Raw genomic sequence first — 16498 nt, forward strand, 5'->3', positions numbered from 1 at the left:
AAACTACCAATCACATTTTATCTTTTTTTCTCACTAAACTCTCACAATTACACTGTTACTCTCATGAGATGAGCACTATCAGTGAGCCTTCGAGTGATGTTTAGCCACACCTGGAGTCCAGTATTTGAGATACAGATGCTTCATTCCAGGGAGGAGGACATAACCCACAGACACTTGTCTTTAAGGTGGCATGGCAGTTGTGGTAGGTGGAATAATGGCCCCCAAGGATGTTCACGTTGTGATACATGGAAATAGTGAATATGTTACAAGGCAAGGAAGAATTAGGTTGCAGATGGGATTGCGGTTGCTAATCAGTTGATCCTGAGATGGGGAGCATATCCTGCATGATCCAGGTGGGCTCTGTGTAATCCCAAGCATCCCTGTAAGAGGAAGAGGGAACGAGGAGAGAGAGAACCAGATAGATGGCTGAGCAAGGGAGCCTCATGTATAGGGACCAACTAGGAGAGCTAGTTGGGCACCTTGAGTTGCATCTCTGAGTATTTACCTATATATCGTCGTCATAAAATGTAGGTGTTACTTGGCAGATTACGTGAGGCTGCTGACTTTGAAGATGGAGGAACAGGGTTATGAGCCAAGGAATGCAGGTGGCTTCTGAAAGCTAGAAAAGGTGAGGAACTGGATTCTCTCCTAAAAGGTGTAGCAGAAGGAACATAGTCCCAAGGGCATCTTGATTTTAAGTCAGTGAGACTGATTTTGGACTTCTGACCTCCAGAACTGTAAGATAATAAAATTGTGTTGTTTTCAGCAACTGAATGGTGGCAATTTGTTATGGCAATAATAGGGAACTAATGCAGTGGTTAAGAGCACAGATTCAAGAATCTAACTGCTGGATTTGAATCTCAGCTCCACAACCTAATCTATGACCTTGGGCAAGTCACATCACCCCTTACACCTCAGTTTCCTCGTGTGAAGTGGGAATGATAATAAGACTTCACAATGTTTTTTGGTAAGAATTTGAACAAGATGATTAGCGTAAAGTGGTTCAGTATGTTACCTGGCATATCGTAAGAACTCAGTAAATATTCGCTTAGGAAAATTAGCTATTAAGGGGAAGGCCAGTTGGGAATAACTGGAAAATGTCACATGAGGGACAATGGATGTTGAGGAAACAAGGGGCATCTAAAGAGAAGATGTGAGGTTGGAGTATGAGGCAAGAGAATTGTCTAAGTAGGGAAGGGGCTTTCATGGGAGGAAGATGAGATTTAGTTTGCGTTACTAGGTAGAAAGATTTAGGATCAGTGTTTTACAGTTACAGTGAGGGAGTCTTTAGACTTTCTTTTTTTTTTTTTTTTTTTTGAGACAGGGTCTGGTTCTGTCACTCAGGCTGGAGTGCAGTGGCATGATCTTGGCTCATTGCAACCTCCTCCTCCTGGGCTCCAAGTGATCCTCCCATCTCAGCCTCTGGAGTAGCTGGGACTACAGGCACTGGCCCCCTGCTAATTTTTTTTTTTCTTTTTTTATTATACTTTAGGTTTTAGGGTACATGTGCACAATGTGCAGGTTTGTTACATATGTATCCATGTGCCATGTTGTTTTGCTGCACCCATTAACTAGTCATTGAGCATTAGGTATATCTCCTAATGCTGTCCCTCCCCCCTCTCCCCACCCCACAACAGTCCCCAGAGTGTGATGTTCCCCTTCCTGTGTCCATGAGTTCTCATTGTTCAATTCCCACCTATGAGTGAGAACATGCAGTGTTTGGTTTTTTGTCGTTGCGATAGTTTACTGAGAATGATGTTTTCCAGTTTCATCCATGTCCCTACAAAGGATATGAACTCATCATTTTTTATGGCTGCATAGTATTCCATGGTGTATATGTGCCACATTTTCTTAATCCAGTCTGTTGTTGTTGGACATTTTTTAAGGTTTTTGTAGAGATGAGGTCTCACTATGTTGCCCAGGCTGGTCTGGAACTCCTAGGCTCAAGCAATACTCCTGCCTAGGCCTCCCAAAGTGCTGGATTAAAAGCAAATCAGCCTCATAAAACAGTGAGTCCCTGGGGCTGGAAATTTTTAAACAAAAGGTGATGATCCAGACTCATTATCTATATAAGTGATGCTAAGGATCGTTGGGACAGGTTGCACTAAAGGTGCCCCAATTTCTAGCCGGCTTTAAAGTTTTACCTTGTAGTGTTCCTTGTCAAATATGTGTTAGTGCTTCATAAAATACGCATTTTAGCATCACAATGACATTTTTTCTTATAGCAATTACTTATTTGTTTTGCTTCGGAACATGGATAACTTGAGAACGGAACTTAAGCATCTATTTCAGCACTTTGTAAAAAAAGAGTAGGTGAGTTTTAGAATTACCTCATTTTTGATGTAAAGTTTAATTTGATGAATCATATGCAAGACTGTCACTTAATTCATACTGCAGTTTGCCACAGCCTGTTACTGCTTTATGTAGTTAATTGTAGCCCGAGTGGATGAAGCATTTCAACTAGCCTTTACCAGAATGCTCAGCCCTCCCTCCCTGACCTGCTGCTGCCCTAACTTGCCAGCTCAGCTCTGCCTCGTTGGTTTGGCTGTTGCTCCAGCTCTGCCAAATGGTGCTGGCATTGTTATCCTACATAATCCCTTGGGCCCACAGTGTCTCTTGGCAATTCCTTTAAGCTCTCCTAGTTGGTTCCTATTTTTACTTTCGTATGTTATGAAACTTTACGGCTCTCCTTGTCCTTAGTTCCTTTGTTATCAGCAAATGGCTGAGCCGTCACCCCCACTCACCCCCACCTTTTTTTTTTTTTTTTGGAGAGAAATTGGTTCCCCAAGGAAAAATTTTAAAAAATGGCTGAGACTGACTGCTTATTTTCTTCGTAAATAGCTATTTAAGTTGGATCTTTGAGTGTTTGCCTATATATTATAGTCATAAAATGTAGGTGTTACTTGGCAGAATACATTTATTATTAGCTATGCCATTATTAGCTATACCATAAAAAGCGATGATTATCCAAAATAATAGATTTAAAAAAACCCGTGCTAGCACATCAAAGCACACACAACTGCTTTCTTAATAGAAACGGTATAATTAAAATGCAAATTTGGATATATTTTAGTCACCCTGCTACTTAGAATTTGCTTTAAAATAACTGGTCACAATATAGCGTAAGAATAAGATTCAAGTACTTTTGGTGATCTAATAGTAAACTCTATAATCTCCGGGTGACCTGTCTGCATACTAAAGAGAAACACTGTCTTAAGTTATATTTGATGAAAACCTTTTCCTCACTTTAACTGCCAAAAAACTTTTGTCCACAAAAATTCAGTTCACCTGGGGGATCCTTTTTTTTTTTTTTTTTTTCGTTTTTGGAGACAGAGTCTTGCTTTATTGCCCAGGCTGGAATGCAGTGGTGCAATCATGGCTCACTGCAGCCTCCAACTCCTGAGCTCAAGCTATACTCCCACTTCGGCCTCCCAAGTAGCTAGGACTACAGGTGCATGCCACCGCCCTGGATAATTATTTTTTTTGTAGGGGGACAGGGTCTGACTGTGTTGCCCAGGCTGGTCTCTAACTCCTGGTCTCAAGGAGTTGAGCCCTGCCTTGGCCTCCCAAAGTGCTGGGATTAGAGGCATGAACCACCACTGGCCAGGGATTTTCTTAAAATGCAGAGTGTGGTTCAGTAGGTCTGGGGTGTAGCTAGAGATTCTGAATTTTTGGCAGGCTCCCAGGTGACCCTGATGCTGATGGTCTGTGGCCACGCTTTGTGTAGCAAGTGACTGGGTCAGTGGTCTTCCATTTTGACTGTGCGTCAGCTGCATCTGAGGGATGGCTGTGTGACTCTGTCTCATGACTTTGACTGGGGTTCCATGTCTGTAAATCATAATGCTAAGATACGGACTTAGCTGAATTTCTCTGCTTCAAGTAATAGTTATCTCTTGATTGCTGGCACGTACTTGCTAACATTTTTGGCACTGTCAATTTCAGGGTTAGAGGAGGCAGGGACTTTGCCAGATTATAAATAGAAAAGAAGTTGAGGTCACCAAGTATCTTGGCTTTAGGATAAATTGATCAGCATCATCATGTACTCAGCTATTTTTTTTTTTTTTTTTTTTTTTAGACGGAGTCTCACTCTGTCACCCAGGCTGGAGTGCAGTGGTGCGATCTCGGCTCACTGCAAGCTCCACCTCCCAGGTTCACATCATTCTCCTGCCTCAGCCTCCCGAGTAGCTGGGACTACAGGCGCCTGCCACCAGGCCCGGCTAATTTTTTGTATTTTTAGTAGAGAGGGGGTTTCGCCATGTTAGCCAGGATGGTCTCGATCTCCTGACCTTGTGATGTGCCCACCTCAGCCTCCCAGAGTGCAGGGATTACAGGCATGAGCCACTGCGCCTGGCCAGCTCTTTTTTAAATTGAAAACTTGTTTAAAGTAGGCAAAAATCCTTTTTGGGAATACCAGGCCAAAGTAATTATGACAAGAGTATTTGGTTAATTGACAGGGAGCACTTCCAGGTAGTGTCATTCTGGGAGCCTTGGTTTAAGCTTTGTAAGGCCTTTAGGTCACAGCCCTGAGAACAACTTCACTCATTTTCAGAATTAGGATTTTGATCTTATTTAGGGCTTTTGTAATAAATCCTTTTATTAACCTTGTCTCTATTTTTACACTGTTTATAAAAGTGTCTTTTCACTTTTACTTATAATGACAGCTCTTGATCTTGTACGCTCAGGAAGTTTTTGCAGAAGTGGGTCTAACTGGCTTGATCTTATGAGTAGACATTTCTGTATTGCTACATTAAGGTTCCCTGATGCAGAGTATTCCCTCTATATGTTGGAGGTTGTCATGCTTGAAATTTTATCAAATATATATTTTTTGATCCTTCAAGTAAAAATGAAAGTGACTTTGGGTAGGGTAAGAGCCTAGGGTGGTGTAGTACATTTTCATGAGGATTTAGACTTTTGCATAATGAAATGATTCAATGTATAAGAGAAATCTGGAGCATAATGACATTTATGTAAATTAGACTATATATATATATATATATATGCAACAGCACTTGTTAAAGAACATTTTATTTTATTTTATTATTATTATTTTTGACAGAGTTTCCCTCTGTCACCCAGGCTAGAGTGCAATGGTGTGATCTTGGCTCACTGCAACTTCCGCCCCCCAAGTTCAAGCGATTTTCCTGCCTCAGCCTCCCAAGTAGCTGGGATTACAGGCGCCCGCCACTATGCCCGGCTAATTTTTGTATTTTTGGTAGAGACCGGGTTTCACCATGTTAGTCAGGCTGGTCTCGAACTGACCTCAGGTGATCCACCCACCTCAGCCTCCCACAGTGCTGGGATTACAGGCATAAGCCACTGCGCCTGGCCGAAGAACATTTAAAAAAATTTATATTCATGGGGCACAAGTGCAATTTTGCTACCTTGATATATTGCATTGTGGTGAAGTAAGGGCGTTCAGTGCATTAATCACTGGAACATTGCACATTGTATCCACCAAGCAGCCTCCCATCATCCACCCCCTTCCCATCCCCACAATGCTGTGAGTCCCCATTGTCCATCATTCACACTCTACTTCCATTTGTATACATTATTTGGCTCCCACTTATGAGAACATGTAGTATTTGTCTTTCTGCATCTGAGTTGTTTTGCTTAAGATAATGGCCTCCAGTTCCATTTGTATTAGTGGAAAAGACATGATTTCATTTTTTAATGGCTGAATAGTATTCCATTGTGGACGTATACCACATTTTATTTATCCAGTCCTCCACTGATGGACACTTAGGTTGATTCCATATCTTTGCTATTGTGAATAGTGCTGCAGAAAACATACAAGTGCAGGCATCTCTTTGATGTAATGATTTCTTTTCCTTTGGGTAGATGTCAAGTAGTGGGATTGCTGGATCATATGGTAGTTCCATTTTTAGTTCTTTGACAGATCTCCACACTGTTTTCCATAGAGACTGCACTAATTTACATTCCCACCAGCAGTGTATAAGCATTTCCGTTTCTCTGCATTTTCTCCAACATCTGTCATTTTCTGTCTTTTTAATAATAGTCATTCTGATTGGAGTAAAATGATATAGTGGTTTTAATTTGCATTTCTATGATTAGTAATGTTGAACATTTTTTCATATTTTTATTGGCCATTTGTCTTCTATTGAAAAAGGTTTATTCATATCCTTGGCCCACTTTTTAATGGATTTAGTTGGATTTTTGTTGTTCCTTATAAATTCTGGATATTAGTCTGCTGTTGGATGTATATAGTTTGCAAATATTTTCTCCCATTCCACAGGTGACCTTTTCACTTTGTTGATTATTTCTTTTGCTGTGCAGAAGGCTTTTAGTTTAAATCCCATTTGTCTATTCTTGTTTTTATTGCCTGTGCTTTTGAGGTCTCAGTCATACATTCTTTGCCTAGACTAGTGATATGGTTTGGCTGTGTCTTCACCCAAATCTCATCTTGAATGGTAGTTCCCATAATCCTCAGGTGTCGTGGGAAGGACCTGGTGGGAAGTAATTGAATCGTGGGGGTTGTTTCCCCCATGCTATTCTTGTGCTAGTGAGTGAGTTCTCACAAGATCTGATGGTTTTATAAGGGGCTCTTCCCCTTTCGCTCAGCACTTTTCCTTCCTTCTGCTACGTGAAGAAGGAGGTGTTTGCTTCCCTTTCCACAATGATTGTAAGTTTCCTGAGGCCTCTCCAGTCCTGTGGAACTGTGAGTCAGTTAAACCTCTTTTCTTATAAATTACCCAGTCTTGGGCAGTTCTTTATAGCAGCATGAGAATGAACTAATACAACTAGACATTTACATTTTTAAACACATTAAAGAAGGCATCTTTAAAAAATAATTTGAGACAGGTACACTAAAATCCCAGACTTCAGCACTATATAGTTCATCTGTGTAACCAAAAACCACTTGTATCCCTAAAGCTATTGACATTAAAAAATTAAAAAATAATTTGAGGTGAAATTCACATAACATAAAGTATTAAAACCATTAACCATTTTAAAGTACACAATTTAGTAGCATCTATTACATTCACAATGTTGTGCAACCATTAAACGTTTCTAATATTTCAAAGTAAAACCTGTTAACATTAAATGGTTTCTCCCCATTTCCTCCTCCTCCATTCAGCTTCTGGCAACCACCAACCTGCATTTTGTCTCTGGATTTATCCATTCTGGATATTTTATACAAATGGAATATGTGACTTTTGTTTACTGGCTTCTTTCACTTACCATAATGTTTTGTAGCACATATCAGTACTTCATTCCTTTTTATGGCTGAATGCTATTCCATTGTATGGATAGATCACAACATGTTTATCCATTTATCTCTTAGCAGACATCAGAACTGTTTGTACCTTTTGATATGTACATGTACATGCATGTACGTGTAATGTACTTATTTGGGAATCTTTTTAATTCTTTAGGATATATATAGGATATATACCTGGGGGAAGGCATTTTTTTAATAGAGGGGAATGGGAGTGAGTGGGAATGTGGGATGAGGTGGAAAATAATTGAGTGAGAATGTGGGATGAGGAGGAAAATAATTAAAATAACAAAATAAAATGAGAGAGCCCTTATATTGACTGATCAGAGCTTGCTTAAGTAGGAATGATGAATTCAACTTTGGGTCCTGACATTTCTTCCCAAGCACTTACATTACTGATAGAAGAGCAAGGACATGTGCTATAATGACATGAAAATATGTTACTGGATAAATGCTTTTGGAAGGCAAATGGGTTGAAAGGCTCTGAAAGGTGAGGTGTTAACAAAGACCTGTCTTACCCTTGGTGCCAGTGTGAGAATATTCATATTGGCCTTATGCTATTCTCATTAACACTCTTTTCAGGATTTATAATGGAAATAGAGAAGAGTTAAGATTCCATTGAAGTGTATAATTGTGTTTGTTGCAAACTCAGAATATTGGGTGGAGGTGGAATGTAACCCTACATTTGGGGTCAAGAGAGTAAGAACGAGCGCTGCTTCTTTCTCCACCTTTTCCCTCAAGGGATGAGGCATTCTAACACTGGAAGGTCAGGGGAGTGGTAGCTTTGGGAGGACTGATAGGAGGCTTGAGTAGGAGACAGACTCGCAGAGTGAAAGACCAAGGAGGTCTTTCAGATTCTGGGTGGTCCCTCGCCTGTTGCCAGTGGCTGATCTTCACTGTTGCTTATTATTTACTCATGAGTCTTCTGGAGTTTTTGCTCATGAAATGTCCACTTTATTTGATTTTCAAATTCTTTGGGTAGTTTTTCTTACGGCATCATCTGCCTCTCTATTCCTGAGAGGATTCTCTCTTGTTGTTCTCTCCCTTGTTTTCCATAATGCTATTCTCTTCTGCTTTTCTTCTGATTTATCTGGATGCCAGATATTTTTCTCTCTTGACTCCTCTTTCTTTAACTGTCCTTTAAATGCTCGTGGTTGATTGTGAATCCTTCGTTCTCTTTGCTTTCAGGGCAAGGAGGGCACATTGACACCCCTAATTTCAACGACTACCAGTGTGTGCTAGACTCCCAAATCATATTTTAAAATCAAATATTTCTCATGGGCTGCAAACCTAACTTACTACTAGCTGGGCATCTGAAACTCAACATTCTAAACATTTATTTTTCTATTCTAAATTTTTGACTGGTCTGTATTCTTTATTAGTAAAAGTCATGTAGTAGCCAGCTTCCAAAATGGTCCCACTGATTCTCACTTTGTGATACTCTCTTCCTTGTACCTAGGAATTGTACCTTATTAACTAAGTGATCTACTGGGGAGATTCCATTCTTCTAGTGAGATAACCTACAGAGTATTGAAGTGATGCCTCGATTCTTCTTGTGGATTATAGTAAAATGTGAGAGGAGAAAGTGAAGGATAGAGTGATAAACATGAGAGAAATAGGAATTGGCTGCTTTTGAAAATTGTCAGTCTCTTTAGTAAGTAAATGATGCTAGAATTGAGAAGTGGTTTTCAGGCATAGATTAAATTCAGAGCATTTGCAGGAAAATAAGGCCTAAAAAGGAGTTGAGGATGTGGTTGTAAAATTATTTAAGTTCTTAGATTCAAGATGGTACCTTGAACATCTGTCCAGTAAAGGAATAGGGCTTCTAAGAACCTTAAGGATATTGTCCTCCAGTCATCTCAGCAAGAGACCAAAGTAGAGAAGGGCTACTCTTGAAGAGATTGATGGGTGCAGCTTTTGTCTAATGGAATGAACCCCAATAAGATTCACAGAAGATCTGTAGTATCTTTGAGAGAATTGTATTTGCAGAAACACTGCCAGCTGAGACTGAAATGAATAGAGAATCACGAAATTAAGAGACCCTTAATTCTCTCAATTGCTATGGGTAGGGTAAAGAAGTAGATTGAAAAACCTACATAGCCACAAAGATAGGCTACTTTTCAGTGAAAAGCAAAGACGACTTTTAGGGTGGCACCAAGAATCCAGAGGGTGTAGCTAAAAACCATGAAGTATTACCTGGCCTTGAGTCTTCATGAAGGAACTGCCAACCTGTGCCTTGAAGGATTTCAGAATTTCTCTGGAACAGTGACTCCTGTGTGCCTTTCATTTCTCTACTGTCTGACCTGGAGTGTCTATAGTGATGATCTTAACAGCTGTCACTCTATTGCATGTTGGGAGTGTGGGAGCAGGTAACTTGTCTTAGTTCACTGACATTCAAGTTGAGAGGAACTTTACTCAAGGGCCATACTTAAGGAATTACACCTGAAGAGCCTCAGACACTCCTGGATCTGACTTAGATGATGAGATTTTGGACTTCGAGTTCACCTTGTAAAGGGATGAAAATTTTGGGGCCTTATTAGGGAGTAAGTGTATTTTGCACATGGTTGGGATGTGAATCACTGAGGTGGGTCCAGAGAGTGAAATGTAGTAGACAGTCCCTCAGAAAGCCCTCCATGATTCTCACTTCCTGGTGTTTATGTTCTTTTGTACCTACATGGAATAGGGCTGATCTGTGTAACCAACAGGATGTTGAGGAAATGATGGAATGTGACTTCAAAAGCTACATCTTAAGACATTGCAACTTCCGTCTTGCTCCTTGGATCATGGCTTCTATCAAGCAGCCCTTTGGAGATGTAAAGAACCGAGGCTTCCTGTTAACAATCAGCCCTGATTTGTCAGCCACATGAGTGAGCTGCCTTGGAAACAGCTCCTCCAAGCTCCAGGAAAGCCTTGGGATGACTGTAGTCATGGCTGACATCTCAATTACAACCTAATGAGAGGTCCCCCAATTCAGAACTATTCAGCTAAGGCCACTCCTGAATTACCTTCAGAAACTATATAAAATCATAAACACCTATTCCCTTAAGCTGCTTAATTTGGGGATAATGTATTATGCACCAATAGATAACTAATAGGGTACTACAGTGAACAAAGACAAACCTTGATTATCTTGGTAGATCTTAGTGGCTTCCCCATCCTACCTCAGTGGTAAGAACTGCTGTTCTTGATCATTAAGCTCTCTAAGTTACCCTAGCCCACTCCACCCCACACCTGTTATGACTGCTTTATAATTGATTCAAGGATAAGGGGTGGAAGGGAGATTGGAGACAATATGAAAATCTTAAAGCCATGTATCTGTTCTTGCCTGCCTCTCAGAGGGCCAATTTTAGAAACATTAATTTGTAGTGTCTACCTTTATTCATAGTCATAGAAAAATTTAAAGCTAAAAGGAGCTGTTAGATACATTTAGGGTTCATTGTTTCCGTGTGTGTGTGTGTGTGTGTGTGTGTGTATGTGTATGTTGGTTTGTCTTTGAGAAGCCACTTTTGGTCCTGAAAGTACAGGGTTTACAGATGTTTAGAGCAGGATTTTGACGTGAAGTATTTTATGGAAGTTGGGTAATGAAATATTTGTGTGTTGGGTTGGGCCAGGGAGGGTTGGGCTTCCCTTCTCTTGCAGAGAAAAATGATTGCCCTTGATAATAGGTTACAGATTCACAAACTGCTCATTTCAGGGATGAGGAAAATGGGGCCAGAAATGTTAACTCTCTTTCCAAAGCCACACAGTTGTTTAGGGACAAAGTTAACTTGGAGTCCTGGTTACTAGTTCAATTAGATAAGATTTGTTTTAATTTGTCCTTTATTTTCCCTTTTATTTTTGCTAATTTCAAGTGAAAATGATTTCATTAAATGAGAACTAAATACTTCCCTTTTAATGTGTTGAGCTGGGTGTGGCTTCTTGAAGTTTTAACTGACGTGAAAATTTTATATATACCCTTAGGGACCTCTTTGCCTGGATCCTTTGAAATTGCAAGGAATAAATTACCAGTGAGCTCAAATCTGGTAGGAATGCCTGAGACTACATTACCAATCTTAGTACGACCTCGTCCTGCTGCATAGGCCATGTGTGACTTTGTTTACAAAGTTGCTCTGTGTTAAACTTGAGCATCATTGAACGATTTAAAAGATATTCTACTGTTTTGGTTAAAATAAAGGCTTTATTTAAGGCTAGAATTTAACCATATTAATTTGTATCTTCTCTTCAACTTTGTCTTCAACTAAGTATGGTTACTTTAGATATCAAGTGCTTTCTCTCTACTTTGGTGATTTTTGAGGAGAGTTTGGCTTTATTTATCTATCCTTATCAATCTGTACCTATTTGTCAACCAGATGAATGCTATTATGTTTGTATGAAATAATGTGAACAATCATTTTGGCTCTCATTTGGCTAAGTTTACTTCTAGTTTAACCTTATTTTAATATTTTATATAATACTTTAAACATTCAGAACCAAATCGAATTGGTTGAACTGGTGTGAAGACTTCTAATGGTTTGTTTTTCCTTTATTGATATGAGACTTGCATCCTGTGTGTATTAGTTCATTTTCACACTGCTATAAAGAACTGCCTGAGACTGGGTAATTTACAAAGCAAAGAGATGTAATTGACTCACAGATCTGCATGGCTGGGAAGGCCTCAGGAAGCTTACAGTCATGGTGGAAGGGGAGGCAGACACGTCTTACATGGTGACAGGTGAGAGAGAGTGAAGAGGGAAGAGCTCCTTATAAAACCACCAGATCTCCTGAGAACTCACTTACCATCACGAGAACAGCATGGGGGAAACTGCCCCCGTGATCCAATCACCTCCCTCCCTTGGCATGTGGGGATTACACATCCTTCACTGACATGTGAGGATTACAATTTGAGATGAGAATTGGGTGGGGACACAGAGCCAAACCATATCATTATGGAACTTGGAGTATTGGTACATCCAACCATCTCTTCTTGCCTGCTTCTCAGAGGGCCAATTTTAAAACCATTAATTTGTATCATTTGATAATTACAGATAGTATACTTTTTAGAAACTGTGAGCCTAACAAAATTATCACATTTTGCTCCTCTTGGAATTTTGCCAATAAATTATGTCTCCTTTTTCCATAATAGGTCAAACGAAAAACAAAATAAACACCTTTCATTGAGCTGTTCAACTTTTGACTTGCAAGTTTCTTTACTCTTTGACTTCATCTTATTTAGAATGATTCGTGGATTTCATCTTTCAGCTAGGTAGTTCTCACTGCCTTTTACTCACAGTAGATTGGAATGACCTCCTATCTGTACAAATAGTGGCTTTTTAGAATGTCTCTTTCCTTAGTAATCAGTGGGGCTTTTCTCTTGCCACACCTTTCCTTGTGCTTTCCTGAAATCCCCTTACTCTCCAAGAACCCAAGCTGTAGAATTTAGCCACTTTATATTAGGAAAAGAGTAATTGCCTTTCTCCAAGTGGCAGACTATCTGCTGGTCTAGTCACCTCTTAGGGAGGGAGGTGAGGTTTCAAGGAGGCTCACACCATAGAGGTAGCATTACTAGCTGCCTCAGTGGACAGATGTATGTTGGCATGCTGGGAGGCCACCCCTTTACCTGAGAACTGTAACAAAGTGAATATGGAGAGCCCACCTGGGATTGTCACAAGCTCAACCCCATAAAGTGTTTTCTTTTCTTCTTTTTTTTTTTTTGGAGTAGTAGAGATGAAGCCTAAGTTAATTCTGGTAACCAAATGTATGTCTCTGAAATGTAGCTGGCTTTAAAATAGCATATACTGTAATCCGTGTTTGTGCAGCAGTTTACATGAACAAAAAGCACTGGTTTGTGAATGGAGGATTTGGGTTTTGAAATTAGATACGAGGGCAACCTTGGAGGGAGGGGATAGGCTTTCATTTTTTTGGAGGCAGCTCTTGAGGCAGGTGCAGGGAGTGAGTAATGTGCCACACAAACTATGCAATTTAGCCAATGAACGCTAGGTTTCTCCTCAGTCCTATAGTATGGTTTCCCTGCCTGTCAAGAGCCAGCTCAACAACCAAACCCAGATTCCAGGTGTGGTATTCCACTGTCGTTCTGTAATTTGTAATCATAGAAACAGAATGTTCCTCCTCTTATTTCTTCCCTGCCAACAGTTTCTGGGTGGGTGAATGTCAGTAGCTGGAGTTATTTTTAAAGAGGAGAGGTGAGGCTTGCCGTGCAAAGCTGGGAAGAGGGCGTTTGTTTGCAGAGCAGAGCTGACATCAAAGTGTAGATTACTGCTCAGTGGCTAGGCACTTGTCCTGTAACAGGTAATGTTTAACGTGCCAGTCACAAAGATCACAGAAACAGTGTATGCCCAGGCATAAGATAGCACGACCGTGTATGCTCTGGAGGACTGAAAGGCTGTACAAGCCCTATGTATTTTTTTTCAAACATACATATGCATGGGTCTTGCTGCCGCCTCTTTTGCTGACTGTAATTGGACTTTGAAGCTTCGAAGTTATATCATAAAAATTTGTAACCTTTGTCTGAGAGAGAGCTCAGCTAAGCAATCACTTTCCACTTCTTTTCACAGGATAATATAAACGTTTTCTTGAAAGCTTGTGAACAGATTGGATTGAAAGAAGCCCAGCTTTTCCATCCTGGAGATCTACAGGATTTATCAAATCGAGTCACTGTCAAGTAAGTTTCAACAGTTTGTTAGATATATATATTTAAACTTAGGGCTTGTAGCTTAAGTGAAAAGAATTGCTGAGAGTTCATGATTACAGAAAAATTCTTCCGCTCTCTCTATTTTCCTCTGTTCTCATTCTAAAAGAGACTGTTTTAAAAATGGCTTAGGGACTGTGAATGTGAAGCTGTTCGTAACTCACAACATAGCATAGTCTTACTATAAATCTCTATACCGACCAAAATGGTAGTGTTAATATTTTAATGCATGTCCAACATGGTAGTGTTTGGTTGCTAATGTTGAGGATACTCATTGTACTTATAAAGTGAATTTAGGGATTATATTATAGCTTGCAGAGTAACAACAATCTTTAAATTTTTTTATATATTTGGAATTAAGACATAATTATTAGCATAAAAATTAGATAGGACAGTGGTAAAAAAGAATCTCTTAATATTGTGAAGGCAGCAGTGCCTGGGACCAACATGTAATGCCAAGGACCTTGTCGGTTGTGGCTGACTTTTAAAAATGAGCTGTTTTTAACAATTTTAATAGTGTGGATGAGAAAGTGAAAGTGGGGGTGAGAACACATATGCCAGTATCTGTTAGATTTTTGGTGGTAAATGGTGTTTTTGTGGGAGTATACAGTTTCAGGAAATCTGGTTTTAAGCTCTTATGATATTTATTTATATTTCCTATAAATCTAATTTGCTTCCAGGCAATCAATAATAAACCGTGTTACTAGATAAAGGTGACAGGAAAATTATTTAATTTTGTAATAACTATCTCTTTGTCATCCTGCCTCTTAAACCTAATTAACATTTTTGCAAGGGAGAAAATAAACACCTTATTCTATCTATAGAAATATTGAAAATGGAAAAATCTGTTTCTACCAGTACAAAGATTTAGCTTATGTGGTTAATATCCCTGTGTAAAGCCTTTAATAGTTATTTTAAAAAATTGGATGACCAGTTATTTTTTCTGAAGAAAAATAACCAGCTATGTAAGTATCTTTGATAGTACACATTGTCTTCTAGCAGTACACAGAACAGCCCCAAATCCAGGTAGACTTAGTCTTCTAAAGTCTAACAATATATGTTTTTAAATGAACACTGTTTTGAACCTGCTTCTAGTTCTGTTGAATAAGCTTTTCTAAACTCCATGGTAATTAAATGTACGTGGGAAGGATAAATCTGCCTGCATTTCTGACTAATCGAAAGATAGTTTAGAGATTCTAAATTTCATCACCAAAGTGAAATGTTTGCTTCTGTAGTATGTAGGGGTCATGTTTACTTTCCATAAAAATTAAATACTTGGATGTATTTGTTTTATTTTTCCTTATCAACATATTTCTTCATAAGGCCTATCTGATGGGCAAAGAAACTTTAGACTTTGAAAGTCTTTTCCTTAAGTTGTTGATACTTGTTAAGTGTTAACGTGCTTCCCCCTAAAATAATATACTCTGTTTTGAAAGTCTGTAGCCTATATTTGAGCAGGCTAAAGACTAGGTGAAACATGTTTGTTGGCTCCGAAGTCCAAGAGTGCTTGCCTGGAGCCTGTTTCATGAGATGTTGGGCCTAAAATGTTTCAGACAAATTAGTGTCTGGGCTCAGCCTTCAGTGAAATTACTGACAAACTGAAACTGCGAGGTCACGTAGTTATAGCTGTAGTGAGAAGTATGCAGAACAACTTGTTTCAGTGGAAACCACAAGTTCATCAAAGCAAGGTGTGCCTAAGTGGTACCTGTGAGAATGCCTGAGTGGGAACCTTGACTTCGCTTAAGAACATTTCTCCTGATAATTCTATTTCATTGGACCAAAAAGCAAAGGGGTCGACCCTGGGTATGTTGCAGTGGAAGCACTGGAGCCTCCCAGATGAGACACAGGAAAGTGGCAAGCAACCTTTAAAAAAATGTTGTCCAAGCTCTTATGCCCTGAGATAGCACTTTTACTAAAGGAAGCAGATTTAAAGAAAAGCAAATAATTGCTCACTAAATAGTAATGCATTTTAGCTTTTTAAAAATATATAATGTGGAGACTCCTTTGGGTCAAAATTCTTGTCCTGTCATTATTGTAGATCAAAGGACTTAGTGTTGGTTAGATCAGTGGTTCTCAACTGGGGGCAGTTTTGCCAACCAGGGGATGTTTGGCCACTTCTGGAGACACTTTCGGTTGTCATAGCTGGGTGAGAGTGCTACAGGCATCTAATGGGTCAGAGATGCTGCCGAATACACTTTAATGCATGGGATAGCCTCCACAACAAAGAATTTTCCTACTCCAAATATTAATAGTACTGGAATTGAGAAACTCTGGCTTTAGATTTAGAGTTTCTTGTTTATTCCCTCCCTGCCAGCAAAATAGTCATGTGGAAATGAAGGATACTGACTATGACACCTTTGACACTCTACTAAAATATAACTTTTATATACTGACATAATTTATGCATTTCTGTGTTAGTATGTTTACTGTCTGTTTAAATGGGAAGGCGCATTGTAACTTGTCTGAGAGTGTGGTAATATGTGTGAGTACTTTGAAATCATTTTGCATATCTGTATGCATTAAATTTAACAAGGTGTAGCAAATGATTTGACTATTTAAAATGCTGTATTATAACT

At 39.4% G+C, this 16498-nt stretch overlaps 1 protein-coding gene across 7 annotated transcripts in view; it reads left to right on the forward strand.

Annotated features, from left to right (window-relative positions):
* Positions 1-16498, forward strand: part of LMO7 (LIM domain 7) — a 232843-nt gene that overhangs the window by 120266 nt on the left and 96079 nt on the right. For 6 of the 7 annotated variants that reach the window (XM_032151028.2, XM_032151042.2, XM_058437985.1 and 3 more), the window contains one exon: positions 13789-13895. In XM_032151028.2, coding sequence (XP_032006919.1) covers positions 13789-13895 — 107 coding nt within the window. Of the gene's footprint in view, positions 1-13202; positions 13287-13788; positions 13896-16498 lie in introns of those variants that run through there. The other variant, XM_032151035.2, reaches the window with a different exon arrangement.

This window comes from Hylobates moloch, unplaced genomic scaffold (assembly GCF_009828535.3).
Source record: "Hylobates moloch isolate HMO894 unplaced genomic scaffold, HMol_V3 SCAFFOLD_4, whole genome shotgun sequence".
Lineage (NCBI taxonomy): Eukaryota > Metazoa > Chordata > Mammalia > Primates > Hylobatidae > Hylobates > Hylobates moloch.